Genomic DNA, 16331 nt, shown 5'->3' with positions numbered 1-16331 from the left:
CAATAAGAGACTGGCAGCTGGATCTGGTAAAAAAAAATATGTTTGAGGAAGAAATGCAGAATGGCCCTGAACCTTGGAAAGTGTTTCGGAATCTAAGGAGGGTGTTTTCATGCTTTTCTGCCCAATTTGCTCCATGTCTGAGTTTGCCACTTCCTTGCTTCTGCTATCTTTGAAATGTTTCCGTCTTCTTCCCATTCAGAAGGGTTCAAAATCACTGTTTTTAATTGCCTTTAAGAGGGTTCCACATAGCACAGACTGAGAATCCTCAATGCCAAGCCCTGAACAGCATCACTTTTTCATTGAAAGATCAATATGAAGCAACCAGCTTTTGAAGAGCAAATTGCTGTTTAATCCAAGCACAATTTTCAAGGATCAGCATAAGCCTAGACAGGAGAGTGCAAATCATAGAATGTAGAGTTGGAAGGGACACAAAGGGCCATTAATGTTAGAAAGGATGCTAACAGTTATTCATGCAGACATTTGTTTGTTTGCTTATTCCATAAAATTTATACACTGCTTCATTGTACAGAACCTCAAATCAGTTTATGAAAAGATGAAACAATAAAACTGAGAAAAATCATAACCATATTGTTAAACATACAAAAGTTAAAATAATAAAGCAGATTAAGATTACCCTCAACTTTCTAAGCATCTGGGTAGGCTTGTCTAAACAAGCATTAAGTATGAAGTTACTTCCACTGTGGACTTGAACCTCCCAAATAAATAGTTGTCCTAAGAACACATAGTGTTATATATTAATGGGCTCACACACCAGAATCTTCTGGAAAGCCACTTGCAGAAACAGGAAACTGGGATGCATGTCCATTGAGATCTGACATATTAATGTGCCTGAGCAAATCTGCATTTCTCATTTCCCAGGATTTCCAGGCCCAAGCAAAGCCAGATTTCTGATGGGTCCTGGCTTTGCCCAATAGCTTGAGAACAGGCATGTTGAACATCTGGACAGGGGTGACCCATTCCAGCAGAAAGTACTTTTAACAATCTGCCTTAAAACTACCGTACATAGGAAAAGGCCCTTAACATTAGTATTGAAGACTCCCTGTTGGGTCACATAAACCGCTTAAGTCTGTCTCCACTTACATACATGAAAGGTCTTTGAAAGTTTAACACAAATGGCATTGTACACTAGTTCAGATTTCACACATAAATTCTCAATCTTTCCAACTTCGTTGAAGGGGTTGCTCCCATAATGGCACATTTTTTTTTTCATTTATGGTGGGATTGCAGAAATATCACAAATACTTAAATATGCAATTCTGTCATCGTCACAACTTGTACTATTAAATATATGGGATGATACTGTAAAATGATTCTCTTTGAAGGAATTGCTAAGTTGGTTTCTAGTAGCAGCTAGACTTTCTGTTGCATAAAAATGGAAGAACTGAAAGGATCTGTTTCTTGAGTTTTGGCATAAGAATTTACGGAACCTCACAGCTGCTAAAAGGATGACACACAATATAATACATGGAGTTAAGTACCAGTGGAATATTGTCTTAATATATTTCTCTTTCAGGTTCACACTAATAAACATTTCTGGAATATTCTTTAATATCCAGTAGTTGTTATGCGTTTGCCACATTTGCTGATGTTTCCCCCTTTTCTCCTTTTTGCTTCCAAAGGTTGGAGTCTGCAAGAGACCATGTTCTTCCCATTGACTATTACTTCCCACCACAGAAGACATGCTTGATCTGTGGGGATGAAGCTTCTGGGTGCCACTATGGAGCACTCACTTGTGGGAGCTGCAAAGTCTTTTTCAAGAGGGCAGCTGAAGGTAATTCATCTTTTTGTGTGTTTGTGATGTGTGTGATTGAATGCAAATCAGACGATGGCTGTAGATGTCATTCCCAACGCACAGATATAGGATGGGGTACCCCTGGCTTGACAACAAAAGGGATCTAGGGGTCTTAGGAGACCACAAGAACAACATGAGTCAGTGGTGTGATGCAGCAAAAAAAAGCTATTGCTATTGTATGCTGCATTAACAGATATCAAGGGAAAATAATAGTTTCACTCTATTCTTCCTTGGTCAGACCCCACTGGGAGCCCTGGGTCCATTTCTCAGTGCCACAGTTTAAGAAGTACCGTATATACTCAAGTATAAGCCGACTTTTTCAGCACATTTTTAATGCTGAAAAAGCTCCCCTTGGCTTATACTTGAGTGAGGTGGGCAGCAGTGGCAGAGGGACGAGCAGCCCGAAAGGAGCCCTTTCTCGCCACTGGTCCCACCACCCGCCTCTCACAAGGGCAGGAACAGGAGCCGCAGTTGGGAGAGGCGCTGTGCTGCACTGCGCTTCTCCCAACCACGGCTCCTATGCCTGCTCTTGCAAGCAGCAGAGGTGGCGGTGGAGGGATGAGTGGCCCAAAAGGAGCCCTTTGGGGCTGCTCCTTCCTCCTCTTCCGTCTTTGCTGCTGTCAGCTGCAGAGGAGAGGGAACGAGCAGCCCGAAAGCAGCTTGTACTCGAGTATATACGGTATATTGGCAAGCTATGACGTGTGCAGAGGAGGAGGGTGAAGAATATGATCAAGGGCCTGGAAACCATACCCTAAGAGGAATGGCCGAGGGAGTTAGGGATGTTTATCCTGGAGAAGAAAAGATGGAGAGGTGACATGATAGCCATCTTCAAATATCTGAAGGGCTGTAACATGGGGGAGAGAGCAGGTTTGTTTTCTCCTGCTTTGGAGAGAAGGTCCTGAACCAATGGATTCAAATTCCAAGAAAGGAGATTTAAACTAAACATTAAGAAGAACTTTCGTAAGGTGAAAGCTGTCAACAGTGAAAAAGACTCCCTCAGAAGGTGATGGACTCTGTTTCATTTGAGATTTTGAAACAGAGTCTACATGGCCATCTGTCAGGGATTCTTGAGCTGTGGTTAATGCGTTTCAGGGGTTGCGCTAGATTGAGGCCCCTTCCAACTCTACAACAGTGGTGAGATCCCGTTGGTCTGTCCCAGCAGTTTGAAAGCACAGATAAATAGGTACCGTTGCAGCAGGAAGGTAAATGGTGTTTCCGTGTGCTCTGGAACTCATCATAGTGTCCTGTTGCTCCAGAACTGTTTTAGTCATGCTGACCATGTGTGGACAAATGCTATGTGTGGCTATGTGTGGACAAATGCTAGCTCTCTCAGCCTGAAAAATGAGATGAGTGTCATACCCCATAGTCACCTTTGACTGGACTTAACCGTCCAGGGGTCCTTTACCTTTACCTTTTTACCTCTATGATTCTGTGATTTCATTGGGTTAAGCAGCCTAGTCTACATTTAATTTCCTTATTAAAACTCTTTAGCAGACAGTAATCTTAGTGTTTGCCTGCTCAGGATGAGGACTTCCCATCTTGTCTTTAAAGAAAGTTTTCCATTGATTCCACCCGCCCACTGCCAGAAAACCGTGCTGGGTTAGGAAGGATAGTGGCAATTTTATTATCTGCCAGATTTCCACCTCCAAATGGCTCCCCCTCCAAATCTGTTTTTTTGGGGGGGCACATCTTGTTAGAGAAACTAAATTATTGAAGGAGAAATAGGTTGATAAGGGAAAGGAATGGAACTTTCCTTGTAGTGTGGTATGGTGGCTGGATTATCAGACTAAGACATGGGAGACCAGGGCTTAGATCCCCAGATGGCCGTGAAGCTCCCCTGGGAGACAATGCTGCTCAGCCTGAACTACCTCACATTTTTGTGAGAATTAAATGTGGAGCAGACGGTCTCAGGTTCAGTCCCTGACAGCATCTCTAGGTAGGGTTGGGAATCACCCCTGCCTGAAAGGAAAGCCTGGAGAGCTGCTGCCAGTTAGAGTAGGCAATACTGGGCTAGATGGACCAGTGGCGTGACTCAATATAAGGCAACTTCCTATGCTATCCTCCTCCCATCCTATTTTGTTCAGGTGAACATAAATTGATTGCACTCTGAGCTTTCACCTCAAAGACCAGGATGTGAAGCTTTATGCTTCCCTGCGCACCCCTCAGCTCCAGAGCTGGGCAGGTCTTCCAGAGGGGCTATGATTGGGGTTTTGGTGTGGATCCCTGGCATGCTGTTGTTGTTGTTTCTTATTTAGAGGTGACAGCAAGATGGCAAGTTTGTTCAAGCTGAAGGGAAAGAAAAGATTGTGGCTTTTAAATTCGCGAAGATGGGAGGAACAGGCAGCAGTTCAGATCCCATATATTTGGAAACATAAGTATTGCCATAAATTAGAGGCACCCGGCTGGGGTGTTCAGAGGGGACCCACCCAATACCCATCACATTATTTTCTCCTAATGTGAACATCTACTAAGTGCACTGTCTGCTGGCAGTAATAAGTCATCTGCCACATTTTTATGGTATTACTTAGCAAAGAGGCACATCTTGGTCCGCCAGCCAAAGTACTCGCATTTGAGGATTTGACCGTGCTGTTCTGTCTGATATGTTTCTCAGTCATCACATGGAGGGCTTCTGCGCACTCACTTTTCATGATGCATGCAGTGACTTTGCACAGCATTTGTGATTATAGGATTGTAGATAGCGCCACAAATCTAACTCAGTGGTGTAATATTGGAAAGTGTTAATCACTTCTCCTACCTGGGCAGTTACCTTTCCACAAGGGATGACATTGATGCTGAAATCCAGCATCGCCTGAGCTCTGCGAGTGCAGCCTTCTCTCAACTGAAGTGCAGAGTATTTGAGGACCAGGACATTTGCAGGAAAACCAAAATGCTTGTTGACAAAGCTATTGCACTACCAACTTTACTGTATGCTTGGGAAACATGGACCACTTCTAAATGCCATCTCCAGCTCCTTGAAAGTTTCCAGCAACAGTGTTTCTGAAAAAAATTACCATATTTTTTGCTCCATAACACTCACTTTTTTCCTCCTAGAAAGTAAGGGGAAATGTCTGTGCGTGTTATGGAGCAAATGCCTACGGATGGCGGGGGGATCTGCTGCAGTCGTGAGCAGAGGATCCATGGTTCCCCTTCCTTCCCTCCTCCGTGGCTCGCTTTGCTCGCTTTGAAACAGCAAAGCGGGAGAAGAGCCACTGAGTGGGGAGAAGAGAGGGACAGAGAGCCTGGTTACAAAGCATGGATCCACATGGATCCTCAGGATTTTTGCACTGGGTCACCCCAAATTCACCATCAGATCACATACCATGTCCATGGCTACAGCTTGCACCAAAAAAATCACGCACCAACTGTTGCTTGGGGCCGCAGTGGTGCAAAAACGTGGTTACAAAGCATGGATCCACATGGATCCTCAGGATTTTTGCATTGGGCTACCCCAAACTCACCGTCAGATCACATGTCTGTGGCCACAGCATGAACAACAAAAATCATACATCCACTGTTTTGTTTAGAATATTTTTTTCCTCCTCTAAAAACTATGTGCGTGTTATGGTCGGGTGCGTGTTATAGAGCGAAAAATACGGTACATATCACTTGGGAAGACAGGTGAACTAATGCCAGTGTACTGGAAGAAGCAAAGATTACCAGTGTCAAAGCAATCATTCTTCAACATCAACTTCGTTGAACTGGTCATGTTGTTCGGATGCCTGCTTATCGTCTTCCAAAGCAACTACTCTATTCCGAACTTAAAAATGGAAAGCGTAATGCTAGTGGTCAACAAAAGATGTTTAAAGACTTTCTCAAAGTAAATCCAAAAAAATGTAATATAAACACCAACAATTGGGGAACACTGGCCTGCGAGTGCTCCAATTGGAGAACAGCCTTTACCAAAGGTGTCATGGACTTTGAAGAAGCTTGAACTCAGGACGAAAGGGAGAAATGTTCTAAGCAGAAGGCACATTTGGCAGACCCTCAACATGATCAACTTCTGCCCAGAAACCTATGTCCCACTGTGGAAAGACATGTGGATCCAGAATTGACCTCCACAGTCACTTATGGACTCACTGTCAAGACCGTGTTCATAGAAGACAATCTTACTTTGCTACGAGTGATAGAAGAAGAAGAAGAAGAAGAAGAAGAAGAAGAAGAAGAAGAAGAAGCAGCAGCAGCAACAGCAGCCGATGACGACTTGGAAGGGATCCCATGGGCTTTCTAGTCAAATCCCCTTCAATGCAGGAATCCCAGCTGAATAATCCCTGACAATTTATGCTTAAAAGCCTTCAAGGAGAAAGAAGCCACCACCTTGTCAGGGAGCCTGTTCCACTGTCATGGAAACATAGAATTATAGAGTTGGAAGGGACCCCAAGGGTCATCTAGTCCAACTGCATGCAATGCTGGAATCTCAGCTAAAGCATTTATGACAGATGGCCATCCGGCCCCTTCTTTAAAACCTCCAATGAATGCTCTTACCATTGTAAAGTTCCTTTCTAATGTTTAGTTGGAATCTCCTTTCTTGCTATCATTTTCTCTAAACTAAAATATCCCCAATGCTGCAAGGGGAGGCACTCCATCACCTTCATCATTTTAGCTTCCCTTTTCTGAATGCAATTAAGGCCCCATTTGCGCCTTACGTTTAAAGCACTATTATACCATGTTAACATACCTGGCTTCTCCCAAAGAATCCTGGGAACTGTCATTTGTTAAGGACATTGTGAGTTGTTAGGAGACCCCTAATCCCTTCACATAGCTACAGTTCCCAAAGTACAGTGGTACCTCAGGTTACAGACACTTCAGGTTACAGACTCCGCTAACCCAGAAATAGTACCTCGGGTTAAGAATTTTGCTTCAGGATGAGAACAGAAATCATGCGGTGGCGGCAGCGGGAAGTCCCATTAGCTAAAATGGTACCTCAGGTTAAGAACAGTTTGAGGTTAAGAACAGATCTCCAGAACGAATTAAGTTCTTAACCCGAGGTACCACTGTATTAGTATTAGTCCTCAGGACTGTTCACAACAAAAAAGCACAATATAAAAGCAGAAAATACATAACAAAAACAACCCAATAATCCCCACTTCCACAACACATTTTAAAAGGGTGTTGGATGTCAATCAGCCAAAGGTCTGGTTGGAGAAGGTTTTCACTTGGCACCTAAAGGTATATAATGAAGGCACCCTGGGGAGAGAATTCCGCAAATGGAATCACTGCAAAAAAAAAAAAAAGGCCTGTTCTCGTGTTGCCACCCTCCAGACCTCAGGTGGAGGAGGCACACAAAGAAGGGCCTCAGAAGATGACCTCAGGGTCTGGGTAGGTTCATATGGAGAAAGGCAGTCCTTGAGGTATTGCGGTCCCGAGCTGTTTAAGGCTTTATAGGTGAAAACCAGAGTAGTTTAACAACCAATTGCTCTTCCGAGGCAGCTCTGAGAACTGTGTCTATGTTTGGGAATAGAGGCCTCTTAATAACTGTCAGTGCCCTTAACCAAGTACAATTCTCAGGAGTATTTGAGGGGAGAAGCCATGACTGTTTAAACTGGCACAATACTGCCTTAAATGTATGGTGCAGGTATGGCCTGAGTGTGCATTGGCATATAATACCTACCTATTGTGGCACATGGAATCCAGAGTGGCCTTGGCACTAGGATCCTTCATGCCTGCATGCTTTATTTCAGGTCAATCCAGGGCAGAAATAAAAACCCTACTTTCTTTCTTTGGCATCTTTGATGAAATTTAGAGCTTGCCAGCTTGGCTCTTGAAGTGCTTCTCAATCTCGTCTTCACCAAGGGGTAAAGCACACATCCTGTCAGAGAGCCCCCAAATGTTCTCTGTTTGCCAAACAGCCATCCAATTTGCACAGCTGGATTGGACTTGTCAGACTTGAAAGTGGAATTGCAGCAACAGATACATGTAATTGGGTTTGGAAGGACATTGGCAGAGATGTCACACAGAGGGTTTCCAGAAGTGAGATATCAAAGGGCAAAGAGGGTCAGGCCATGAAGGATCTGCAGGAGTAAAGAAGAGGAGGATTCAGAGAGAGCGACTCTTTTACACTTTGGAATGCCTGGGCAACGCAGGGCCTGTTAGCAAAGGGTAAGTTTGCAAGGGGTGTTGTTGTTGTTTTTAATTAAATTAAAAATCCCATCCTGGGCTCTCTCCTCCCCCTCCCCCACCGCCTTAGCATTTGCATTGTTGCATTGCACACCATGTGCATGGAATGTGCCTCTCACAAACCCTGGAGGTGTTTGTGAATGTGTGCAGGTCATAATGATAAAAATATTCTGCAAGTATGTTGGTGTTGTTTGCAGACTCGCTTCTGTCCTTCCCTTGCAAGAATGAGACCAGGAATCACCATACAGTGGAGTAGTGGTTCAGAATTGAACGTCTATTTTCAGCACCCCAGTGGTGGCTCCTCTATATTTAGTGGCTGAGGGACATAACATTAATCTTTTTGGATGCTGGCCTTGGATTCTCCTCCATTTTGCACTGCAAGGCAAAATGGAGATATTCTGCAGGCCCTGAAGCTTATTTTTCACCTTCCTCATATAAAGCAATAGCAATTTGGTTAACTTTTATTGAATCACTACATATTTTTGTTGTTGTTGTTAGAATTATTTTATTTCACAAAATTTATACATACACCATTCAGTTGCTTAAAAAGATCACCTCAAAGTAGTTTACAGAAAATCAGTAATCACTGGAAACAACTCTTTAAAACATTCAAAAAATAAAATCAGCAGTAAACTAAAAATAGCTTAAAAAGTTCACCAGTGTTCTACATGCCTAGAGAAGCTTATTTAAAGAAAAAGGTTTTTAGCAGGCACCAAAAAGAGTACAGCAAAGGTGCCTGTCTAATGTGTCAATAGGCAGGGAGTTCCAAAGTGTAGGTGCTGCCACTCTAAATGATTGGCTGTGTAATGGGGATTATATGGCACATGCAACAGTGCCAGTTCCACAGATGGAAGTAGTCGAGCAGGGGTGGAGGTGTAAGGTGATTTCACAGGTAAATTGATCAGAAGTTGTTACGGGCTTTATTGACTAATAGTAACACCTTGATATGGTCTGAAGCTCAACATCAAAAAAACTAAGATCATAGCCACTAGTCCTATCACCTCCTGGCAAATAGAAGGGGAAGAAATGGAGGCAGTGAGAGATTTTATTTTCTTGGGTTCCGTGATCACTGCAGATGGTGACAGCAGTCTGCTTCTTGGGAGAAAAGCAGTGACAAACCTAGACAACATCTTAAAAAGCAGAGACATCACCTTGCCGACAAAGGTCTGTATAGTTAAAGCTATGGTTTTCCCAGTAGTGATGTATGGAAGTAAGAGCTGGACCATGAAGAAGGCTGATCGTTGAAGAATTGATGCTTTTGAATTATGGTGCTGTAGGAGACTCTTGAGAATCCCATGGACTGCAAGAAGATTAAATCTATCCTTTCTTAAGTAAATCAGCCCTGAGTGCTCACTGGAAGGACAGATCCTGAAGCTGAGGCTCCAGTACTTTGGCCACCTCATAAGAAGAGAAGTCTTTCTGGAAAAGACCCTGATGTTAGGAAAGATTGAGGGCACAAGGAGAAGGGGACGACAAAGGACGAGATGTTTGGACAGCGTTTTCGAAGCTACCAACATGAGTTTGACCAAACTGCGGGAAGCAGTGGAACACATGAGTGCCTGGTGTGCTCTGGTCCATGGGGTCATGAAGAGTCAGACACGACTAAACAACAACAACAACACCTTGAACTTGGCCCAGTTGGAAAACAGCAACCATCCCAGATCTCTGAGTGCACTTCTATGCTGACAGTCTTATGCCTAATAAAAGTCAGTATGCTGGCGAAGAGCACAAAGCAGATGCCCCTTTTAAATGTGTTTGTGCGAGGGGGGCTTTAATGTTTTGTGTCCTTTTTTTCTTGCTTTTATCATGTATTTTGCATCCAATTGGTTTGTGGACTGTATAACCCCCATCAGCCCAAGCATTCATGGCCAGTGGTCAGGGCTGAAGGGAATTAAATTCCAACTATGTTTGGAGATCCAAGACTGGGGAAGTCTTTATGGACCATACTGTCCAGATCAATGGTTCCCAAACTTTCTGGCCACTTGGTTCTATAAACTTATCCCCAGAGCCTGCTACCCTACCATATACAAAGTGTTATTCGGAATGGTGGTTTGCACAACCTACTAAGGAAGGTAACAACACAGTAAAATTCAAAAACACAGTAAAATTCAAAATTATAACAATTAATTGCACAAAATCCAATTTGTTTAGTTTGATTAATTCATCAAAATTCAGCTTGATCCAGTGATACCTGCTTTTCAATGTCTGATAGTCATTAACACCTGTAACCCTTCAACCCCCTTGCCTCTTAGTGCCCCGCTGGGGGGCGGGCTGTGCTACCAACCACTTTGGGAAACACTGGTCTAGAATGGTTGAAATAGTATGGGGCACTTGCATAAGGTTCCAGCCCTAGGACAGGATCCCAAGCCCAGTTCTCACTGCAGATGGATGAGCAGTCATTTTTGATCTTGCATTGGTTTCTGTCACCTGTCCAGGCATTGTGCAACTGATGTGCATGGTTAGTCTCTCCTCTGATACAACTTGCTCAGTATCTTAAGAACATAATAAGCGACCAGCTGCTGGATCATGCAGTGGCCCATCTAGTTGAGCAGTCTTTTCTCAAAGTTGCCAACCAGGTGCTTGTGGGAAGGTGGCAAGCAGGACCTGAGCACAACAACAATGCTCACTTGTGATTCCCAGCAACTGGTCATACACGTTGTTTTTCTTGAACATCCCATGATCACCCTTCTGAGCAGCCCAATCAAGGAGCATCCTGTTGAGTAAGTTCTGTGTATTTCAATAGTTTGTGGTTTAGGGTTCATTCACACATCCTTTGGTGTTGCATTTCTAGGCACAGGTCAAGGCTTTCCAGGTTCGTATCCAAGCATTATTTTTTGTTTTTTGCTTTGGTCCCGGCACATTCTCTGGGTAAAGCTGCATTGAGTAAATGGCAATTGAATTTTACTAGGGAAAGTGTGGAGCAAAGTTATGTGTAGATGAGCCCTTCTTTTATTGGCTTCAGTTAGATATTGTACTGTAAGAACATAAGAAGAGCCTGCTGGATCAGGCCAGTGGCTCATATAGTCCAACATCCTCTTCTCACTGTGGCCAAAATGATTCTCATGGGAAACTTGCAAGCAGGATCTGATCCCTCTTCCCTCCCATGGATTCCAGCAACGAGTATCCAGAAGCATTACTACTTCCAACTGTGTAGACAGAGCACAGCGATCATGTCTAGTAGCCAATAATTTGTCTAATCCTCTTTTAAAGCCATCTAGGTCGGTGGCCATTGCTGCCTCCTGAGAAAAGGAGTTCCATATTTGGCAGTGTGGATTTCTTTTATCTGCCCTGAATCTTGCAACATTCAGCCTCATTGGATGTTTGCAAGTTCCAGCGTTATGAGAAACGGAGACAAACAGCTAGTTGCCAGTTCATTTCCAGACCTAATTCCTGCCTCCTGTGGGAGCGAGTTCCATGGTTTGTGCTGCATCAAGAAATACTTTCTTTTCTCCATCCTTTCCTGTTGTGCTGTATGTGGAGCTACCCTTGAAGACAGCTCAGATGAAACATTAGTCTATGTTCTCCTATACTGACATTTTAACGGGGACATTAGATCCCCTTTTATCACCCATGTACTATTTCTATGCTAGGGGAACTTGGATGAGTTTTATCTCAGTTTTATACCTATTTTACTGTCTGATTTCAACCTTATGATCATAGAAAATATAGCCAGGTTCCTTGCTGTAGCTATCAAAACTCTGTCATAATTATAAAAGGAGAGTCAAATTCCGTCTGTCTTATTATCTATTCCTGATCGTTAAGTGGTTTTGTGATATCCATTTTAAAAGGTGCCATTTATGTAGATGTAGATTGTCTGGATCCTACTCGCTTCCCTCTTTTTTGATGTTTATAGGCTGAAGACCAAATTAACTTTTGTTAGAACTTGACATTTTTGTGTGGCAACACCTATACTCTAAAACTCCCTACCTCTTGATATGAGGCTGGTGCCTTAACTGCACTCCTTTTGCTGCCTGCTCAAAACATTTTATTTTAAACAAGCCTGTCCAGATATTTAGAAAGTTTTAATCCGTTTTTTCTCTATTTTTATTTTAACATGTTTAAAGTCTTATATTATTGTTGTTAATTGTTCTTATTAATAATTTCATTGTTTAATCTTTTTTTGTAAACCACTTTGGGGGGCTTTATTTACAATCAACAAGGGTATAAATTTTATGTAATAAAATAAATAAGCTGAACTGGTTTGGAAGATGGACTATCTGTAAGTGCAAAGTTCAGTAGCCAGTCACTAAGTGGTTCAGCCAGCCAGTATTATATTACCAACAATTCAGTAGGATTTTCACCTGCTCCTGATATGCTTCTGAACCTAATTCAAAATGTTACTGCTGATCTTTAAAGCCCCACATGACTTAGTATCCAGGTACCTAAGGAGCACCTCCAATGTTATATTGCTGTGTTAAGATCTGAAGGAAAGGCTCATCTTAGAAGACATTCACACCATAGATATGAAGCGCTATGATGCCACGTTAAACAGTCACAGCTTCCCCCAAAGTGTTATAGGAGCTGTAGTTTGTTAAGGAAGCTGAGGGTTAAGAATGTAGGAATAGCCAGCTGGGTCAGACCAATGGCCCGTCTAGTCTAGCATCCTGATCTCACAATGGCCAACTAGATACCTCTTTTGGTAAGCCCACAAGCAGGCCCTGAGCACAAGAGCAATCTGCCGCGCTGTGGTTTCTAGCAACTGGTATTCAGAAGCAATGCTACCTCCAACTATGAAGGCAGAGCCGTGGGCATCATGGCTAATAACCATCAATAGCCTTCTCTTCCATGAATTTTTCCAGTCCTCTTTTAAAGCCATCCAGGTTGGTGGCCACCACAGTATGCTGCATTAAGAAGCCTTTCTTTTATCTGTACTCAATATTCCCACATTCATTGGGTGCCCACAAGTTTCAGTATTATGAGAGAGGGAGAAAAACTTTTCTTTCTCCACTTTCTCCATGCCATGCATAATTTTATGAACTTCCATCATGTCACCTGTTACTTGCCTTTTCTCTAAACTAAAAAGACCCAAATGCTGCAGCCTTTCTTCGTGGGGGAGTTGTTCCACCCCCTTTATCATTTGGGCTGCCATTTTCCAAACACTTTCTAACTCTGCAATATCCATTTTGAAGTGAGGCGACCAGAACTGACTACACAGTATTTCAAATGTGGTCACACCCTAGATTTGTACAGTGGTATTATGGTACTTCAGCTTGAAACCAGGAGGCTGTTTGAGAATACGGATGCATGTGACGACTAGAAGGAGGGAGCTGGAGGTAACTTGGGCAAAATATTTGATCATACAAGAGGCAAAGGTGTGGTTGCATTACACAAGCCCCAAGGCTTTTGCAGTAAATCATGATAGGGATGCCCATTCCTTAATAATAATGAATTAACAAAGATGGGGGGGGGGAGAGACTATAGCTATGCCTTCCCATAGTCATAACCTGAGTTTGTTTGAAGTTTCTGAATCCTGTTTCCATGCACCAGAGACATTCTTCAGATCCTGAAATCTACAGCTAGTTGGCAGTTTCAAAACACATTAATAAGTTACTATAGAAGCTTGAAAATCGTCACAAAATGATAGCAGTGTCAAATGTTATGATGATATGGGAGAAAGAGCAGTAGGTGACATGCCCTCCTTTATATATTTTTATTTGTATCCCACTGTTCCTCCAAGGAGCTCAAGGTGGCATACATGGTTCTCTTCCCTCCTCATTTAAGCCCCACAAAATCCCTGTGAGGTAAGTAAGGCTGAGAGGCTGTGACTGACCACCAAGGTTACTCAGTAAGCTTCATGGTCTAGTGGGGATTTGAACCCTGGTTTCTCAGGTTAGAGTCCAACACTCTAACCCAGAGCTTTCCAAATTTTTCATGTCGGTGACACACTTTTCAGACATGCATCATATCACACCACAGTAATTCAGTTTTACTAGCAAACCAGAGGTTAAACGAACCCCTTTCCAGCCCCAGGAGGAGCACAAGGAGAATTCGCACGACACGCCTATACACTGCCGCTGACATGCTAATGTATCACGACATTTGGAAAGCTCTGCTCTAACTAGTACACCATGACTGGCTCTCCTGAACTGAATTTGGCTCTTGTTGACTGTTCTTAAAATTAATTAATTCCTTAGCAAGACTCCTCATTTTTTTAAAAAAACCTGTATAAAATATAAAAGTAGAATTCGCATCCTGAAATTTTGCCCAATTTTGAGTCTGACTACATTGTTTTAAAGTTCAAGCAAACCTGGATCCTGGCTCTCACTGCTTCATGCAACTTTGGTTTCCCACTTTCTAATCAGATTCTGTGCCAAAATGCATCTTGGGACAAAAATCTAATTTATAGCCCACCCTCCTTCCCCTCTCTCTTTGTGTGTGTCAAATATATGGAAATTCTAAACCATGACATTCATTTTTGCAACTTCCAAATCTTTCTGCAGGCTTTGCAGTTAACTTACCCAAGATAGGAAAAATCAGGGGGATTCAAATATTAAGGAGCAAGGGAAACTGGAAACAAATTATTTGTGTTGGCAGCTAGCTGTTAACCTGGCCTTGGTTCTGCTCTGACAACTCAGTAGTCTTTGGCAAACTGGTATGTAGAGCAAAGGGAGGATTTGTTCACTGCGGAGCAACATGAAAAGGTTGCCTGAGCTCACGCAGAGAGCCACGTGAGCAAGATGACTGGAAGTGGGACTTGTGCCGGAGGTTGAGCATAAAAAGAACCCTGCTGATCAGTCCCGGGGGCTCACCTAGCCCAGCACCCTGTCCTTGAAGTGGTCAAACCAGATGCCTGTGGGAAACCAGGGAGCAGACTCCAAGTGCAAGATCCCTCCTGCGATTTCCAGCAACTGGTATTCAGAAATATTGCTGCCTATGACTGTGGGGAGCAGAGCAGAGCCATGATGGCCAGCAACCACTGATAGCCCTCTCCTCCTCCATGAATTTGTCCAATCCTATTTTAAAGCCATCTGAGTTGGTGACCATCCCTGCCTCCTGCAGGAGGGAGTTCCACAGTTTAACTAAGTGCTGCATGAAGAAGCAACTTTGAACTTTCTGAGCTGCCTGCAGCCCACGAAACATAAACTGTCCTATTAGTAGGTTGCCAATGACACTTCCCCATTCCATGCAAGGAAGCTGTTTATTGAAACTCTACTGGGGAAACTCTGCTTCATGGATTAAACAAGCTCTGCAGGAGTGGAGCTGAAAACAGGGCTCCCCTTTCCTTTCCCTTCCTTCTTTTTAAAACCTTTTGCAGAGTTCTAGAAGAAGAAAGTAAATTAATGCAGAATAAGTCAAGTGACTTTACTTTTCACAATTTATTCTGATGAGAATAACCTGGGCCAGACACTTCCCTAGCTATTATTAACTGTGAGAAAGAACCTTACAGAATGCAGAACAATATTTTTTTATTTTTTTATTTATTTTGCTGCAGTACCTTCGACCAGGAGTGGGGGGTAGGGAGGCAGGTTGGGTGGGGCATGCTAGGGATCATTAGGAAAGGAATTGAAAATAAAACAGCCAATATCATAATGCCATTATATAACTCTATGGTGCAACCACATTTGGAGTACTGCTGTTTTGTTCACCTCACCTCAAAAAGGGTACTGTTGTGGTAGAATAGGGCAATGTTCACAATAGGGCAACCAAAATGATAAAGTGGGTGGAGTGACTCCCCTGTGAATAAAGTTTGGCGTGTTTGGGACTTGAAAAAGGAGAAGCGGAGGTGACATGACAGACGTTTATAAAAAATTATGCAGGGCATGGAGAAAAAGTGGATAGAGGACCGTTTTTCTCCCTCTCATAACACTAGAATGTGTGGGCATCCAGTGAAGCTGAATGTTTGGTGATTCAGGATGCATAAAAGAAAAGACTTCTTCACACAGCACTATAAAACTTGCTCCCGTAGGAGGCAATGATGGCCAAAAAATGAGATTGCTTTTAAAGAGGGTTGCACAAATTAATGAAGAAGGAGAAGTTTATTGATGGCTACTAGCAAGGATGGTGGTGCTGCGCCCTCTACAGTTTGAGGCAGCAATGCTTCTGAATGCCAGTTGCTAGAAACCATAGAAGGGGTGAGTGTTGCTCTTGTGCTTGAATCCTGCTTGCAGGTTTCCCTCAGACATCTGGTTAGGCAATGTGGGAGGAGGATACTGGACTAGATAGGCCACTGGACTAGTCCCGCAGGATCTTCTTAGGTTCTTAAAAGCCTGTCTGAATTCCCCAAAAGGGTGAACTGGGCAAGGTTGGGAAGAAATAACAGGAGGCATACGGCAGCCCACACAGCTTTTTGGTGGTGAACATTGTAGCCGGGCTGAGGAATCTGTCTGAACAAGCTGGAGCCAGCCTGTATTCAGCATGGCCCTATGCGTCTCATGGAATGTCTATAAATTAAGGGAGAGCTGCC

General features: G+C 43.2%; 1 protein-coding gene across 2 annotated transcripts in view; it reads left to right on the top strand.

Annotated features, from left to right (window-relative positions):
- AR (androgen receptor) overlaps window positions 1-16331 on the top strand; it is a 242148-nt gene that overhangs the window by 103251 nt on the left and 122566 nt on the right. For both annotated transcript variants that reach the window (XM_081847008.1, XM_081847009.1), the window contains exon 2: window positions 1641-1792. In XM_081847008.1, coding sequence (XP_081703134.1) covers window positions 1641-1792 — 152 coding nt within the window. The remainder of the gene's footprint in view (window positions 1-1640; window positions 1793-16331) is intronic.

The sequence above is a fragment of the Podarcis erhardii genome (genome assembly GCF_964252035.2).
Source record: "Podarcis erhardii genome assembly, chromosome: Z".
Classification (NCBI taxonomy): Eukaryota; Metazoa; Chordata; class Lepidosauria; order Squamata; family Lacertidae; genus Podarcis; species Podarcis erhardii.
The sequence above is the reverse complement of the archived record's forward strand: the minus strand, read 5'-3'. Positions and strand labels throughout refer to the sequence as shown.